Here is a 16,312-nt window from a genome sequence, read left to right as displayed (position 1 = left end):
TGTGGGCCCGCTGCAGGACCGGGGGCCTGGGAAGAACCGGCTCCTTTCACCAAAACCAAGTGCTTTCCTTCTCCAAACATGGTCGCGCCGGCCTAAAGCGTCGCTGCCAAGCTGAAAAGCAGATTTATCTCCTCTTGGACAAGAAGAGAAAAGCCGTGGCTGAATCTGTGGCAAAGGTGCTGGTTCAAGTTTTCTGAAGTTGGTTCGAATGGCTAATTGGATCCCATCAGCAAGGCAAAGATTTAAGTCTTTGCTTAAAGAAAAACCCCACTGTTACAACCGTCAACATTTCCAGAACATAGTGATATCCAGGGTTTCGGTGAGTGTCCATCTACGTGGCTGGGGCCGGGGGGGGGTGGGCACATGTTGGACAGCACCATCACCATCACCTAGGACAAGTAATCAGTGTCATCACAGCCAATAGCCCAATAGCCACAAGCAAGGTGTTGGCCGGAAATGGTTCTTTCAGTGATTTCTGCTCATTCAGACTGAAAGAAAAACTTCAACGCAGCCTCTACTTTTAAGCGCACGGTTTGGGTGGATGGAGGGTAGGTTTTTGGAGCATCTTGAGGTACACATACAGATGAAGTACGTGAATTACAATGAGCATGGATTAGCTGAACTATAAGGCGGTCCATCTGAAACATACATAATGTTAGAAACCAGTGATTCCTCAAGAGCTTTTTTAAATGTAAGCGCAGGGGGTATATTTGCTACCGAGAACGTTAATCCACAGAAGACGTGTGACAAGCGCGTCTCTTTCAATCTGTTACTGCATCTTGGGAGGACTCATCCCAGGCATCAGTGAGCCATGTTCTGTGGGACGCTCAGCTCAACTGGCTTCTGTGGAATGTCCTATGCGGGGCGGGTCCCAGAGGCCTTATTAGGTACGAGGGTCGGTGTGTCCATCCACCTGTCTCGGCTCAGGTGACGTCACTCCAGGTGGCCCTGCATCCCTGGTCCAGGTGCTGATGTTGGGTGAACAAGGCCCTCGAGCCTAGGGAGGGGGTTTGGTCAGTGTAGGGTCAGGTAAAAGTATCAGGCTCTTCTGCCCTCCCGCCATTAGGACAGATGAGGGAACCCTGCGGTCCTGAATGCATGCCTGATGGCGGGCACCTGGAATAGGGTGTGGGCATAGGTAGATGGGATTCAGCTGGGCTGAGACTGGGCTTTTAATGGCAGCATCACAGAGATGCCAGTAGAAGCCGAGAAAGAAACAGGGAAGCAGAACAGAACCCGAGAGAGAGAGAACCATGAGAGAAGCAGAGAGAAGGCTGGAGAGCCCGGATAGAGTGAAGACTTGCTGGGGGCTGGGAGGCCTGCCAGCCTCCAGGCCCCCCAGCACCCCTGCCTGCCATAAAAATCCCAATAAAAGCCTGCAAAAGCCACTGAGGGCTCCAGGGCTCCTCCTTTACCCGGTCTGCTGGATCAGAAAACCTGCTCCCGTGTCCTCCTGCACATTATAGTCAGCTTCTCCTTCCTCTTCCATGTAGGCTGCTTCTATGCATAGGGCCCTGGCCTGGGCTGGGTTGGGCTGGCTCTGAAGAAGGTTCTGGAAGGAGGAGGGAGATGGAGCCTGGGCAGTCAGCATCTCTGGTCATCATCTCAGCAGGTGCGGGGAGCATGGTGTACTGTGTGCTGAAAATGCCTCTCAGGTGCAACCCCCTCCAGTTTCCAGAGCTCATTATCAGGTGAGGCCACCAAGGCAGTGGTCATCATCCCCACAGGCAGAGGAGCAGAGAGGCCCAAAGCCCTGGGGTTTTGGGAGATCTGGGTTCAACTCACGTGGGGACACTTGGCCAGGGTCCCGGCCCTCTGTGGGTCTCGTCTTCTTCATCTATAATGTGGGGTTACTAACATCTCTCGAGGGGCTTGAGTGAAAGGTCCCAGTGCAGCCCTGCCTCAGGGGTGACACAGGAGAGCATGCAGGGGCCCAGAGCAGGTGCAGAAGCTCCCTGAGTCTCCCCGAATGGGACACTGGGCCGACAACCACACGACATGGATGCAACATGAGTCCCGCCCTTGGGGGCCTCCTGGCCTGAGGTTTGAGATCAGACGATGGAGGGTAGATGAAATAGCCAGGCTTTTGTGCCACTGGTCTCTGTGGCTATCACCTGCGGCCTTGAATGCAGCAGCACGGGAGCGTGGGCCCGGGGCGCACATGCCTGATGGTGGCCCCCTGGAGTGTGATGCGGGCATGCGTAAGTGGGCGCACCTGAGCCTGGAGGCCAAGGCTATAAAGGTGGTGTCATTCAGAGCCAAAGATGGCTACGCAGAATAGCTGCAAGAGGTGAGCGCTTGCTGCAAGGGGAGACCATGAGAAAACCCTCGAGAGTGAGCCCAAAGAGAAAGAGTAAAGATTCGCGCCGGGGGCTAAGAGGCCTGCTAGCCTTCCTGGGCTCCCTGCCTGGCCAGACTGCAGGCTCACCCCACAACAATTGGCATCGAAAGAAGCCCCTGAGGGCTCCAGGAGTCTCCTTTACCCGTCTGTCCAAATGGAGAGAGAACCTGCCCTGTGCTCGCGGCACTACAGGGGAGCACAGAGAACAAACCTGCAGAAGGACAAGGAGACACGTAAGCCCCAGCTCATGATGCCAGGTGCAGGTGCAGCAGCTGGAGAATGTGGCCTGTGGGTTGGAGGATCTTGGGGTGCCTTTCTTTCCTCCTCAATCCCTCCTGTCCCCGGCTGGGCCTCCAACCCCTTCATACTCACCCACACTTTAGATGTTCCCCCCCTTACAGCATCGGGTTAGTAATCATTTGTTCACTTTTCAATGGGAGGCATCCACGTCAGCTCTCACTGCTGGTCAGAGCCTCTAGCCAGCCTGACAATCAGGGTTCCAGCAACTTGCCATCCATAATCACTCACACGTACTGAGGACTTAGCCCGTGCCAGGAGCTGCCCTAAGCTCCTTACCTGTATGGCTCATCTCATCCTCACAATAGATAGATTCACATCCCCGCTTTCTAGATAAGAAAATGAAGACCAAAGGAACAACTAATTTGCTCCAGGTCACGCAGCAGTGCCGGCTGAAATCTGGCACCTGGAGCTTTGGGGAGCCCATTCAGCCCAGTGGCTGGAGGAACACGGTTTCTGTAGGATCCCAGGAACCCCAGAAATTGTGCCCCTGGCTTGCAGTCGGGCACCCGCTGGGATACCTGGCTGAGCAGGATCACCAGGGCTGGGGGATTCCAAGCCAGGAAGCACCAGCCTCACAAGAGCCTGCGGGGTTGTGGCTCCTGTCGCTTCACTGGCGGGGACTTCCGCTTCCCTGAGGCACCTTCCCTCTGGCGACCTACAGAGCCACTGAGTCCTGCGTGGCCCTCAGGGCCCCAGTCCCTGGCCATGCTGCTCTTTGGGCAATACATGGGATGGCTGTGGTGGAGGATGGAGGGGGTTGGGGGATGGCAGCAAGGGGCACTGATCAGAGACTGAGCCAAAGAGAAACCAGGGTTTTCTACTGACAGAAAACCAAGGCAGGCAGAGTAGATGGGGAGGGCGTGAGCTTGCCTCCTTGAACTCCTCCCTGCGCCACCAGGAGGGGCTCTGGGATCCTTTTATTGGAGGCAGAGGTCCCAGATTTGGGCCTTGCGGGGAGCACTGTTGGGGCCCTGAGAACATATGAGAATTCCCCCAAGGCCTCGTCCTCACAAAAGACGGTCAGTAAAGGACATGGGGGCTTCTCAGAGGCCAAGGTTGTGACCCCAGGACTCTCATCCATGGCCCTGCCCACCATCTCTTCTCACTAACTCTGATTGCTAGAAAATAAACGTGCCCCCGAGTTAGCTCTCTTGGCTGATGAGTCACTGGCTTCACAAGGTTGCTCAGATTCTGGGAGTCTGGACTTCACTTCTGGGGACAGTCAGACCAAAGCAAGAGCACAGAGCGCCTACAAATACACTCGCAAATTCATGGCCAGCTGATTTTCAGTAGGGATGCCGAGACCATTCAACGGACACAGGGCGGTCTTTTCAATGAATAATACTGGGAAAGCTGGATCTCCACAAGCAAAAGAATGTCTCATACCATTTACAATAATCAACTCAAAATGGACCACAGACCTCAACTTAAGAGCTAAAATAATAAAGCTTTCTGAAAAAATGAAAAATTCTTCATGACATTGGGTGGTTTTTGATGCAATAATGAAAGCACAAGGAACTAAAAAAAAAAAAGTAACAAATTGGATTTCATCAAAATTGAAAACTTTTGTGTATCTAGAGGACCCAGGCCAGAGAGAGAAAAGAAAACCCAGAGAATGAAAAAATACTTGCAAATCATACATCTGATCAGGGACTGATGTCTGGTATATGAAGAAACCCCGCAACTCAACAGCTGAAGAGCAGAAAATCCAAAAGGGGTGAAGGACTTAGACATTCCTCCCAAGACAGGCAAATTGCCAGACACAAAAGGGCAAATCCTGTAGGATTCCACTTCCTACCCAGAGCAGGAAGATTCATAGAGACAGGAAGTAGAATAGAGGTTTCCAGGGGCTGGGGGAGGAGTTGGTGAGGAGTGAGTGTTTAATGGGTCTGTTTGACATGATGGCAAAGTTCTGGACGTAGTGGTGACAGTTACACGTTATAAATATGCTTAATGCCACTGAATTGTACACACTTAAAAATGGTTAAGATGGTAAAGTTTATGTTGTTACCACAATCAAACATGATCACTCATTAAAATAAAGACCGTGAATTTTCTCAAAAGGCCAGGTGAGCAGTACCCACAACACTCAACTTGGGGTCTCCGCTCTCCCTGCACAGCTCAGAGACGTCTGAGGCCCTGGCAGCAATGCCCCAGCTTGTAGGTCATAGCCATGATGTTCCCACCCACTCTTTTTTATTTTTATTTTTTATATTTTTATATCATTTTTCATTTTTGTGCAATATGCATTTTCTTTCTTTTTTTTTTTTTTTTTTTAATATTTTGCACTCTTTCCCGAACATTCCAGGTACTTTCCTGACCCAAGGCCTTTGTTCCTGCTGTTTTCTGACCTGGGAGTGCCTGTTCCCAGCTCTTCAGCTGGTGAGCTCCTACTCAGCCTCGAAGGTCCATAACCACATGGCCATACCCAGGAAGCCCCAGTCCATTTGCACTTTCTCTGGAGACTACCCCTGCTGCACACTCAGCTCTACGAAGGCAAATCAGCTCCTTCCCCCCCCCCCAAATGCTCCACACCTGCCTGATGTGGGTCCAAGCTGTGGGAGGTGCTAGAGGAGAGGAGAATCCTGTGGTCTGGCACTTCTAACAGCTCCCTCTATAAAGAGGGGGGAGGGAGCCCTGCCAGCAGATCCCCCAATGCTCGGTCCACCCTGCCCTCCACAGTGTGTGGCTCTGTGGTGGTTCACCCCCCATCCAGCCGTGTGGGATCACACCTGATTCACTTCCCATCACGCTCTCCATCTTGTCTCCACAGCTGGTGGCACCTAGGATAGCTCATGGTATGCGCACCCGCCAGTCCAGCAGGCCGCATCCTAGTGCTCTGTCACTGAATCCCAGCCCCAGCCCTCGGACACAGACACAGTGAGTCCGCACTTCACGTTGCTGAGAGGTTCTTGGAAACTGCCACTTTAAGCAAAGTGACCTATTATGAAAGTGGGTCCCTGGAAAACATCCTTCAAAGTCAGTGGGGAGGTTTTTTCCTCATCAACATTATAAATGACTTGAATGGGACATTATTCCAGGAAGCCCTGGCCAACTGTTGTCCCTATTTCACAACGAAAACAGACTCAGTTAGAGAAGATGAGAAACTTGTCCATGGTGGGACAGCTAGCAAGGGGGAGGCACATTCTCGATGGTCGAGGAGACCCTAAAGGGCTTCCTCTTGTAGGATGATCCTGGGTAGACTGGAGGTCACTCTAATCCTATCCCAATGACTAAGTTTTACCAACAAGGCCCCCAAAGGGCTCCTCCTGTCTTTACATCTGGGGATGCAGTGGGTGGGGTCTGGGGGGGTCAAAGATGAGCTTGGTGACTGGCAGGTAGGAATTCTAGACCTGACTGGGGTCTCAGGCACGGTGTCTGCCCTGCCAGGGTCCCGCTGGCTGCCAGGTGTGGCAGAGTTTGCCTTGTAACTGCTCTGAGGGGTGACTCCTTGCGTTTCTATGGCAGGGTGGAGCTGAGGAAGGTGCTATCAAACAGTGGAGGACCAGGGAGGATGAGAGATTTTATGAGGCTTTTGTCTATTCTTTTTCCAAGTGCTACCTTAGAGCTTAGAGCAGGGCTTGGTACACATAGTAGTTGCTCAATAAATGTGAAGGAATGAACGAATGATTGACATGGGATGTGAACATGCTAGGAACTCTAAAAACCCTTTCTCTCCTCCTTTGTCCTGCCTTTGAATTAAGTCTTGGGGTAATTACCTGACGTAATTTTCTTGCATCTTGGTGGAAATAATAATAATAGTTTCCCACAGGGACCCCCATGGGGAGTGGGGGCAGGGCAGTCCTACTTTGCACGAGCCTTGTGTCCTCTCAGACCGGCAGTTGGAGAGGCATCTCTTTCCTCCTCTGTTTCCCCTTTGGCTGTCACCTCAGAGATCACAGGCTTGGGGTCTGGCTGCTGTTTCCTCCAGGGCTGACCCTCATCGAATGGCCACTTCTCCCGCTTTTCTCAGTTCTGGGTCCCTTCTGCCTGAAGCCCCTCCCCTCGCCTGTTCCAGCCCCCAGGTCTCCATTTACTCAGCTTGCCACCCCAAGATTCTGAGCCCTCACCCCCCACACCCACTCACAAAGGATGCAGCATTCCTTTGTGGCCAGGTGCCATCCTGAGCTCCCGGCAGGTGAGGCAATGTCCATGTGGCATTTAGACCTGTGCCTGGGGTACAGTCTGCACTCAGGGGGTGGCGATCTGGACACCAGGGAGACCCACATACCCCGCCCTCACCTCTGACAGCACTGAAATACCCTAGCACCCCTCTAGGGTAGATAAGGCGAGGGGGTGGGTCCCTGAGCCTCCCCAGGGAGAGAACTTGACCGTGAGGGATGTACCTGCAGGCATGACTTGCACACAGAGCCCCAGAGATGGGCACGCAGGTAGCTTCGCTGCCTCTCTGCATCCTCACCCCCTGCTCCTGCAAGCAGAACATGCCAAGAGCCCTGTTTTGCAAATGAAGAAATTGAGTGGGAGCAGGGAGCTAAGGGGACTGTTCCAAAAGCTCAGGGCTGTTCTGTGGGAAAGCCAAGGTTTGAACCCAGAGCTCTCGATGGTGAGAGACGTCACAAAGGAGAAAGGAGGAAGGAGAAGCCCAGTGCTTCTCGGCTACCAGAGACAGTCCAGAGGGTGTGGGCACCTTCCCGCTTCCCTCAACTTCCCTGAGCCTCCCCCATTGGGCTTGGTTACTCCCACAGCAGCGGGGAGAGGAGAGGGGGCTTCTAAGGAGCTACAAAGCTCGTGTTTGGCCCTTCCTGCCCTCACACCAGGGCAGCCAACCTGCCCTTCTCTGCCTGGCTTGAGTGAGGGTTTCCCTGTTTTGGCCCAGGCCTGTGAGCAGGTGTGTAACTCGTGTGCCGCCCCTTCTGGACCTGAAGGCCGGGGTGGTGTCCAGTCCATCCCAGAATCCCCCACAAGGCCTGGCGGAGTGACAGGCAAAGATGGGCGAGCGATGAGTGAGTGGAATCAGGCACCTCTGCCCCCTGGTCTGCAAAAGAGGACATTTGGGTCAGCGGATCTCTGGGGTGTCGTCCAACACTGGGTGGTACACCCACCCGGTGCCGTGACCCATCGTGTGCGCACATGTGCATGTGCGTATGTGTGTGTGTGTGTGTGTGTGTTTAGGGTAGAGCACCAGGGCTCCTGGACACCACCTAGGCGCCCTGGGCTTGGCAGAGGATCATTCGGGAGAGGAGGTGGCCTCGGCTGACCTCAGCCTGCATGTATTAGGAAAGGAAACCTGGCTAGGGAGCTGGAGCAGAGCAGGAGGCCCAGGAGGGCTAGTGGCGGTCAGGACGGGTCCTCCCGGGATCCCCAGCAGCTCAAGGTGGAGCCTGTCTCGTGGCAGAGGAGCCCGGGCCTGCAATTACCTGAACTACTGGATGCACAGATTGGGTGTGGGACTGACTGGCGGAGTCACAGCAGAGGAAGAGAGTGGGGGAGCGGGAGCACTTATTCTCCTGCTCCATCCCTCCGCCCCAGAAGTGGGAGGAGAGTCCACAGTGATTCCCACTTTCCCCCTAACCTGGGGACAGGACCTCATTTCTGGGCTCAGTTTGCTCATCTGCTAATTGGGATCTGCACCGTCCAGGCCGTCAGGCATGGTTTCTCTTCCACAAAGAGTCCCACAGGGTAGGGGACACTCCAGCGCTGGGGAGGGGGGCTGACCTCACTGCTTCATGGGTGGGCAGGGCAGATCCCATGAGCCTCCCCCTCTGGCCACAGAGGGACTGTGTCTGCCACTCAGTCAGTCCCCTCTGGGGAATGCTGGCCAGACCGAAGGAGAGAAGACCACGGGCGTTGCCCCAGTCTGGTCAGTCTCCCTGAGTCTCCCTGGAGAGGGGCAGAGGTGGAGCTGAGTCAAGCAGTTGGGAGGAGCAGTCTGTGGCGTGGAGAGCAGGTGCTGGCCCAGAGCACGTGCTCAGGTCATGCACAGGGACACAGGCGCAAACGTCTGTCGCCCAGAAGCGCACACCAACCACACCCTGAACCACATGCACTCTGATGGCATAATCTGGACCCACCAGTCTGTCCCCTCCCCTCCTCCCCAACCCAAGATGCCCTCAGCAATCCCAAGCCCTCCCCTCACATGAAACAAAGGTGCTGGGACCCACTCCTAAGGGGCTTAATCCTGCTACATGGGGAGAAGCTCTTTATTCATCCTTCCAGCCAGTGAATATTTATTGTGTGCAAATGTTTGTTCCGGGAAGGACTAAGCTATAGGATAGCTGGTGGGCACTGGGTGGTTCTCCTAGCAGAAGGCCCCGCGCATAGTAGTTGCTCCGTAAATGTGGAGACAGGGGAGGTGAGCAGAGAGAGCAGCATGAGCAGCAGAAGGGCCAGGCATTCTAGAGCCTCCGCTGGAGCCTGCTCACCTGTGGGCACAAAGACACCCTGTAGCTCAGCCCTCCCCCCCCATATTCAAGTCCCAGCCTAGAGCCTAGAAACTGTGTGAAGATCCCCCACTCCCCCCCCTCCCCCCCCCCACTGCTTGCACTCCTCCCTGTGCCCCTACACACAGCACAGGAAATTAACCTTCAAGGATCCAGTCCCAATTCCAGAGAAGTCTTTCCCGCCTACACTAGGAATGATTTTTCTAAACACAAAAAAAGTATGTAAGGGTGGGTGACAGGGAAGTGGGGGAGATTGGTACTGGTACAGAACCCCCAAAGGGCCTTTGGAAACTGTCTGAACTCCCTCATTTCATAGAGTAAAACTCAAACCAGAAGGGGAATGGACTGTCCCAAAGGCACGCTGGGACCGGAGCCGCTGGAGGCCCGCTGAGATCTGTGACGATGATGACGATGACGCACCCCTCTCTGCTGGGGCCGAGCAGGGTGTTAGCATCGCAGCCCAGACCTTCCAGTCTCTTCATCTGCTCTACCTGGGCGCTCCCGCTCAGGGAGAACCAGCTGCTGTGCCCTGACCCAGGTCTCTGGCAGCCCATCTGCAAGGTGCTTGCGGCCAAGCACTTCAATCCCCCAAGTTTGGGAGTAGAATCGGCTCTAAGACAATCTGTTTTAAGAATCCGAGGAAGCGGCACCGGCTCTGTCTCTCCAACCGCAGTGGTGCTGCGCCCAGCAGCTCAGACTGTGTGGTCCCCAAGCACTTGCAGCCTGGGCTCCAGGAAAGACAGGTATTCGGCTGCTGGCGGCACCTCTTTTATATCACCCCCTCTGTATCTCCCAGCCACTCTCTTCTCTAAAAAGGCACTAAGAGTTCAAGGAGGGCCATGGTGACCCTGCTTCTGTTGCCAGAATTGGAACCCACTGCCAGACATCTCCACCCCACTCCCAGCCTTTGGCTCCTGGGAGATTCTCAATTGATGGGCTCTGTTCCTCCATGCTGAGCGCAAGTCTCTTTCCAACTTCCCTCTCCTCCTTGGTCCTGGCAGTGCGGGCTGGGAGGGTAGAGAAGAGGGTTTCTGCCAAAGTGACAGTATGCTGGAAATGGGGGCGTGAGTCTGGGTCATCAGAACCACTGTGTCAGCCTTTCTAGTGAGACCAACTTTCGGGCGATATGGCATTTGCTGTCCCTGGGTTACTCCTATACTAGGTGAGGATGAGGAACGTGTTGAATGGCACTGGGGGAGATTTCACCCAGGGGACGCGATAGGCACCGGTAACTGATCTCGGAGATGCGCTCGCCTGCGGCTGGGAGGAGTAGTTGGACAGGAAGAGGTGCCATCTCTTTCCCAAAAGGGCCCTGTTTAGTTGGAAAACCTCTTCTCCCTCTGTCAGACCAATCGATGGATGGCTGTGGTGCCCACGGCCCCTGGCAAGGGGGTGCAGGCGGCATTCCCTCTGAATTCTCTGGGCATTATCACCATGTAGCGGGGTCCTGGCTGTCTTGATTTCCTAAACTGATGACCTACCTTGTCACACAAGCACTGGCGTCCCTCCCCTCTAGCTTGGGGAGCACCCGGCCAGGTAGTGCCTGGCAAGAATTTGGAAGCAGGAGGGGGCTCTCACCACCTCACCCCAAACAGTGCCTGAGCCTAGGCTCCCTTTCTTCCAGACAGGTGTGCTGGTAGCCAAGAATAACGGAGGTGCGGGTACGGGGAGCTCTTTCAGACCAAGCAACCAACCACCCCACCTCCTCTTCCCTTGCAGAGAATGGTGCACAGTCTCCCCATTCCCTGTCCTGAGACTGGGGGGGTTCCGGGCAGTTTCCCCTTTGCTGTCGCTGCCTACACTGCCCCAGGAGTCAGCCCAGAAGCCCAAAGCCCCGACAAAGGTGCAGGACGCCAACCAACCCTCCCCCCAAAATAGCTGCAAAAGTCGCTGTGTTTCTCCTATTTCGATTTGCTACCAAAACAAAGCGGGGAAAGAGCTGCTGGAGGGGAACAAAAAATAAAAGCGCTTGCTGGGAAAGCGCCCAGCTTACTCTCTGAAACGAAAGTCCACGGCTCTTTCCTGAGGACTGCATTTCCAAGCTTCACGCATGGGATTTCAACTCGCGTCCGGCGCATCCGCCTGCGGCGCCCACCGCTCGGGGCATCGGCAGCTCCGCGCGGTCCCGCGCCCGGCGCCCCATCCCGGACGGCGCCCACGCCCGCCTGCAAGGTCACCGGACTCCAGAAACACCACCGCCTCTTTCGAAATTTTTAAAAAAGCAAACTACAAAACTCAGCCCAACTCCCCACCCCAGGGTTTTCCTGTCACGCACGCACAACCCACGCGTCAGGGAGCTTTATCCTGATGGGGATGGACGTTAGCAGCAGCGACCCATTCTTCAGACGTCCCACCTCACTGTGCGCTTCAGGGCAGGTAAATTATAATAACGAAACCCTGCTCCAATCGATTGATTTGCACGCATACTCGACCTTGCACGCAGGCCTTCTGTTTTCCTATTGAAGAGCGCGTGTGTCAAGGCCGGAGGGTCCCCACAGGCTGGCGGTTATGGAAGTTACCAAAGCGCGAAATGAAAAGCATCTTCCTTGTCCGCATCCCGCTCCAAAGCTGCCCAGGACCGGCCACATCACAGCGGCAGGGCCCGAGTTTCTTTCCCCCCCACCTCGTGCCACCACCACCCTCCAATTCCTACTGCTTCTGCTTCTCTTGAGGTCTCTTTTTTGGAGGTCTCACCTAGGGAAAAACACCACCCCAAAACAGCACCGGGTTCTTGGATTAAATTCCAGTGCTGCAGGGCGGAGTTGACGCATTCTGTGGTGTGTGGATCGTGTCGGTGTGGGGAAATTAATCCCCCAAGCCTTCACACCCGCGCTGCTTCTAACTCAACAAATCAGGACCAGCCCCGCAGCAGAGCCCCAGGGGTGTCCGGCCCCGAGCGCTTTCGTTTCGGGAGACCCTGGCACTGAAAGCTCTGTCTTGGGGGCAAGCGGGTGTTCGCGAAGGTAGCGACAAGAACCTGCATGCACCGAATCGAAAGCGAAAGAGGAGGTAGCCAGGCTGCTCCCCAAGCTTCCCTGGGCGCGTGGCCCAGGCCTGGCCCTCCGCGGGGGGTCGGCACAGGGTTTGAAGCCTGGGGAGGCTCTCCTTGCGGCTGAGAAATGTCGGGGCTCCAACCAGGCCTGTCTCCTGGCGCCCACGCAGCCGAGAACCGGCCAGGGAAACTGGGGTTTGGGAGGGACGAAGTAAGGATCGGGAGCCTCGAGGGTCGGCAAAGCGGCAGCCGCAGCCCAGAACCCGGTGGAACTCTGTAAGGACGCTGACATCTCTGCACCCCCAAGGGGACGGAGGGGTCTTTTCGTTCATTGGTTGCGCTTTTAGTACTGGCTTGGGACGGGGGACAGAGGACAAAGGCTCCAGAAAGGGTAGGGACTCCTGCAGCCTGGGAGGAATCCTCACCTGCTCCCGGGAAACTCGGAGAGGAACGGGCTGGCGGACACGGAGAGGCGCTTCCCAGCTCTGCGCGCGCTCACCGGGCCGGGTGTGTCCTCCCCGGCCCCACAGCTACACCCCAGCGGGTCTGGCCGGAGGTCCCTGGGACGCTGGAAGCAGCTCCTGGAGCCATGGCCTGCAAAGCGGCCTCAGAACCTCGCCTTTCTCGGTGTGGTGAGGCAAGTTGAGGATCTGGCTTTCTAGTTGGGGCCCCAGGCCAAGAGAGCCGGGAAAGAGTTTTTGAGATGAAGCTAGCTGAGGCTGGGACTCAGACCACCCAAAATCCAGATCAGCGCCGAGGCAGTCTCAGCTTCTGAGCTTTACAAGCTCCAGGGACCCTCCTGAAGCTTAAAAAAAAAAAAAAAGGACCTTATTTTCCCTGTTTTGAGCACACGCTCTCAAAGTATGGGAGGGATGGTATCGGTGGGTGACTCAGTTTCCCCGCTAGCTGGAAGTCTAGACAGCCAGCTGGAAGTCTAGACAGGATTCCTTCCAGCCTCTTTGTGAAGGGCAGAGCCCCACTATTTGGTGACTCGGTTTCCTCATCTTGAACCTAAGGTGGCCAATCTTTTTTCCACTGGAGCCAGACTTCTCTTGGCTAGGGAAACTCAGCTGCTGTGAGAAGGAAAGAATTAAAAGCTGTTTGTTGTTGTTTGTGGCTTTGCCTTGAGCGGTGCCTTCGTATTGCCCTGGGTGATCCCAGACTGTCTTTTGTCCCAAACTGCAGGGAGGGATTTGCACAGAGCCATCTGGACAGGGGTCTGCCTTGTCCTCAGAATTTCCCAGTAGGACACAGGCTGTGACAGTAGATGGCGGGGGCTCTAACTCTCTGTGGGGAGACACTTACACCTAATGGGGACTTACTATACCACCCCAAGTGCAGAGAAGAAAGAGGGGGGAGGTTAAGAGCAATTACTTGCTCTTAGGTCACACCATGCACTGGAGGCAGCCCCAGGTCAAATGGCCCGGCCTAGCCCCCAGCCCCAATGGCCCGTGCAAGTAGAGGAAGGGCCAGCAGGGCTCACAGAGGATGCTGAGAGGGTGGGTGCTCCCTCTGCACCTGGAGGCTCCTCAGAACGAGGTTGGAAGCCACTTGGTATCTCTTCTGGCTGGTTATCTGTCTTCCTCACAAGCATCACTGGTGAATTGCTTTAGAACATGAAAATCCAGTGAATCGAGTCCCCTGGCTTGCACAGTGAACCTCCATGGGTCCCCCAGTGTGTGACTTGCTCTCGCCTGATAGTCCCCAGCGACAGAGATCAGGAGGGCCAGGAAGAGCGAGCCTGAGTGCCTGTAGCTGCAGCCCCACAGGTGGGCACCGGGCCTGACCTGGAAGGAGTACCTGTGTGAGGGTCTGCCACCACAGAGCTTGACCTCCCTCCAGCAGGAGTGTGGAGAGAAGTGGAGGAAGCCGGGAAAGGCCACCGGGTCTTTCTTTCTAAATCTGCTCTCAGCCCTGTCCCGTCCCATGGATTTGGCTGCGCATGTACCTAGGGTATAACCATGTTGGCTCATGAGAAAGAGTTCGGGTGTGTGTGTGTGTAGAGTGCAAGTGTAGACAGATAGTGTATGATTGCGTGAATGCTAATGTATTTGAACAACCACCTATCAATTCTGAGCCTGTGGAAGAGCCAGTTTGAGTGTGACAAGCCATGGGCTGTTTTCCTAAGGTTCTAGCTACCCAGGCGGCCACCATATCCCCCCACTGTCCCCAGGCCTGGTCTCTCTCCTTCAGCCTGGATCAGCACAAAGCCATTGTCTTGCCAGGATCAGCTCTTTCCCCCCAGAACCGTGTGGGAAGGCCAAGGTCTAAGTGGGGAAGTGTGTCCTCAGGGCTTGGAGAGGAATCCCCCCTCTGCATCCTCGTTTCTCTCCCTGTCCCCTTTGGCTGGTCAACACGGATTGTGTGGAAAGGAAGGCCTAGGCTGCTCTAGCCTCTCTGCCCTTGAGTGTCTGGCTCCTTCATTATGGTCGCTGCACTCTGGGGTCCCAGACCTGTGTCTTGCAGCCGTGTTCAAGGGGGCTTGGAGGTCATTTAGGCCTCAGGTTCACCATGGGCCCAAATCAGGACCCAGAACCTTCTCTCTTTCCCCGGACACATTTCTGCCTAGAGCTCAGCGGCTTCCTGCCTTTCTTTCCGGGGTCGTCCTAAATCATTGTTCCCAGGTCTTCAGCCTCCTCCGAGGCTCTCCGAGAGAGAACCCCTCGGAAACTCTGGCCGCCTGTCTCCCCTCCACAAGCCGCGTTCAGGGGTCCTGGGTTTCGCGGTTAGCGCAGACCCAGGCGCCTCTGGCCGCGCACGGCGTGGAGTCCCAGTTCCTCGGCATCCCGGGCCACGCTCCGCCGCCGACTGCGCTCCGGGTTCCCCGCCGGGCCCCGCACCTGCGACGCCCCCACCTGCGGAGCCTCGGAGCCGGCGGGGAGCGCGGCCTGAACAGCTCCGGAGCCCTGCGCCAGGGCCGCGCCGCCGCTGCTTCCCGCCACACGCCGGAGCCGGTGCGAAGCATCTGCTCCCCAGCCGGCGGCGCGGGCCGCGCGCACACAGCCAGCGGCTCGGGGGGACGGCGGAGCCCCGCAGAAGGCGACTCCAGGTCGAGTACAGCAGCCCCAACACTCTGCGCTCTCGGCCGGGGACGCGAAGGGCGCAAAAGGGATCCCCAGGTGCCTTCGGAGCAGCCGCTCCCCACTTTCCGACCAGGGTCGTTCTTCGCTGCTCTCCCCAGCGCCTCCCCAGCCCCCCAACTCCTGCCTCCCCGAAGCCGACCGGATTTCCCGGGTGCCGAAGCCACGGGTCCCGGGGTTCCCAGCCCCGAGGAAGCCGCACGTGCACTCACCGTAGCAGGGGACCTGCAAGGCCGCGTTGTGAGCGCCGCTGCCCTCCTGGAGCTTAAGGTTGCCGTCCGGGGGCGTCTTGCAGGCGCCTCGCTGCAAGTAGAGATGCGGGGGCTGCGCGGGCGGCTGCGGCTGCTGCGGGGGCTGCCCCGGCGGTGGCTGCGGGGCCGGCGGCGGCTGCTGGGGCTGGGGCTGGAACTTGTTGAAGGAGCCCCTCGCCCCGGCGCCACCCTCCAGGGGCGCCGCCAGGTCCTGCTGCCCCGCGCTGTAGCGGGCCCGGGTCTTGGTGTCCCCGAACCCCTGTCCTTTCGCCGCGGCCGGCAGGAAAGTGGTGCCGAACTTCTCGCCGCCGGGGTACGCCCTGAAAGGCGAGGAGCCCTCCCGGCTCTGCGACACCGGGCTGTAGTAGGCGTCCATGGCAGCAGCCGGCGAGTCGCAGTAAGAGACGCAAGGCTCAGCATTCACGCCTGGCGGACGCGGGCGGCGGGCGGGGGCGCGAGCCGGAGCGCGAGGACGCCACCGCGCGCCTCGGCCAGGAGTTTGGAGAGGCAGGAGGCGGTGGCTGTGCGCTCCTCGCCGGCCTGCTCACGCGCCCTCCCCTCCACCCTGCACCTCTCTCTCTCTCTCCCCCCTCCCCCTCCCTTCCCTACAGCTGGCCCGGAGAAAGAACCGAGGGCTGTAAAAAGATTCAGATGTTTCCGAAAGTTGACCAGATCTCCAAAACCCTCTTAAGGTTTTGAAGCAGGGGTGGGGGGGGGAGAGCGATTCTCCCCCCCAAGCCCGACTCGCTCCTTCCTTCTCCACCCCCCTCTGCCCTACTCTCCTTCCTCCCAACCCCCCTTTCCACTCCCAAGACAGCGCCACTAACTCGCCCCGCCTGGGATTCCACCCGAGGCGCCCGAGGGTCTTTGCGCTTTAGAGGCAGCCGGGGAGGTGGGGAGGTGTCAGGCCACCCTGAGGCTGAACTAAACCGGAGGGTCCAAGCTTT

The 16,312-nt window shown here is 56.8% G+C and overlaps 1 protein-coding gene across 1 annotated transcript in view; it reads right to left on the bottom strand.

Moving 5' to 3' along the window:
• Positions 1-15,905, bottom strand: part of ALX4 (ALX homeobox 4) — a 43,762-nt gene extending 27,857 nt beyond the window's left edge. Inside the window, exon 1 of the mRNA XM_037522419.2 lies at positions 15,327-15,905. Coding sequence (XP_037378316.1) covers positions 15,327-15,741 — 415 coding nt within the window. The 5' untranslated portion in view covers positions 15,742-15,905. The remainder of the gene's footprint in view (positions 1-15,326) is intronic.
• Between the last annotated feature and the right edge of the window lie 407 nt (positions 15,906-16,312).

Source organism: Talpa occidentalis, unplaced genomic scaffold (assembly GCF_014898055.3).
Source record: "Talpa occidentalis isolate TD23 unplaced genomic scaffold, MPIMG_talOcc4v2.1 talOcc4.3, whole genome shotgun sequence".
In the NCBI taxonomy this organism is placed as follows: domain Eukaryota; kingdom Metazoa; phylum Chordata; class Mammalia; order Eulipotyphla; family Talpidae; genus Talpa; species Talpa occidentalis.
The sequence above is the reverse complement of the archived record's forward strand: the minus strand, read 5'-3'. Positions and strand labels throughout refer to the sequence as shown.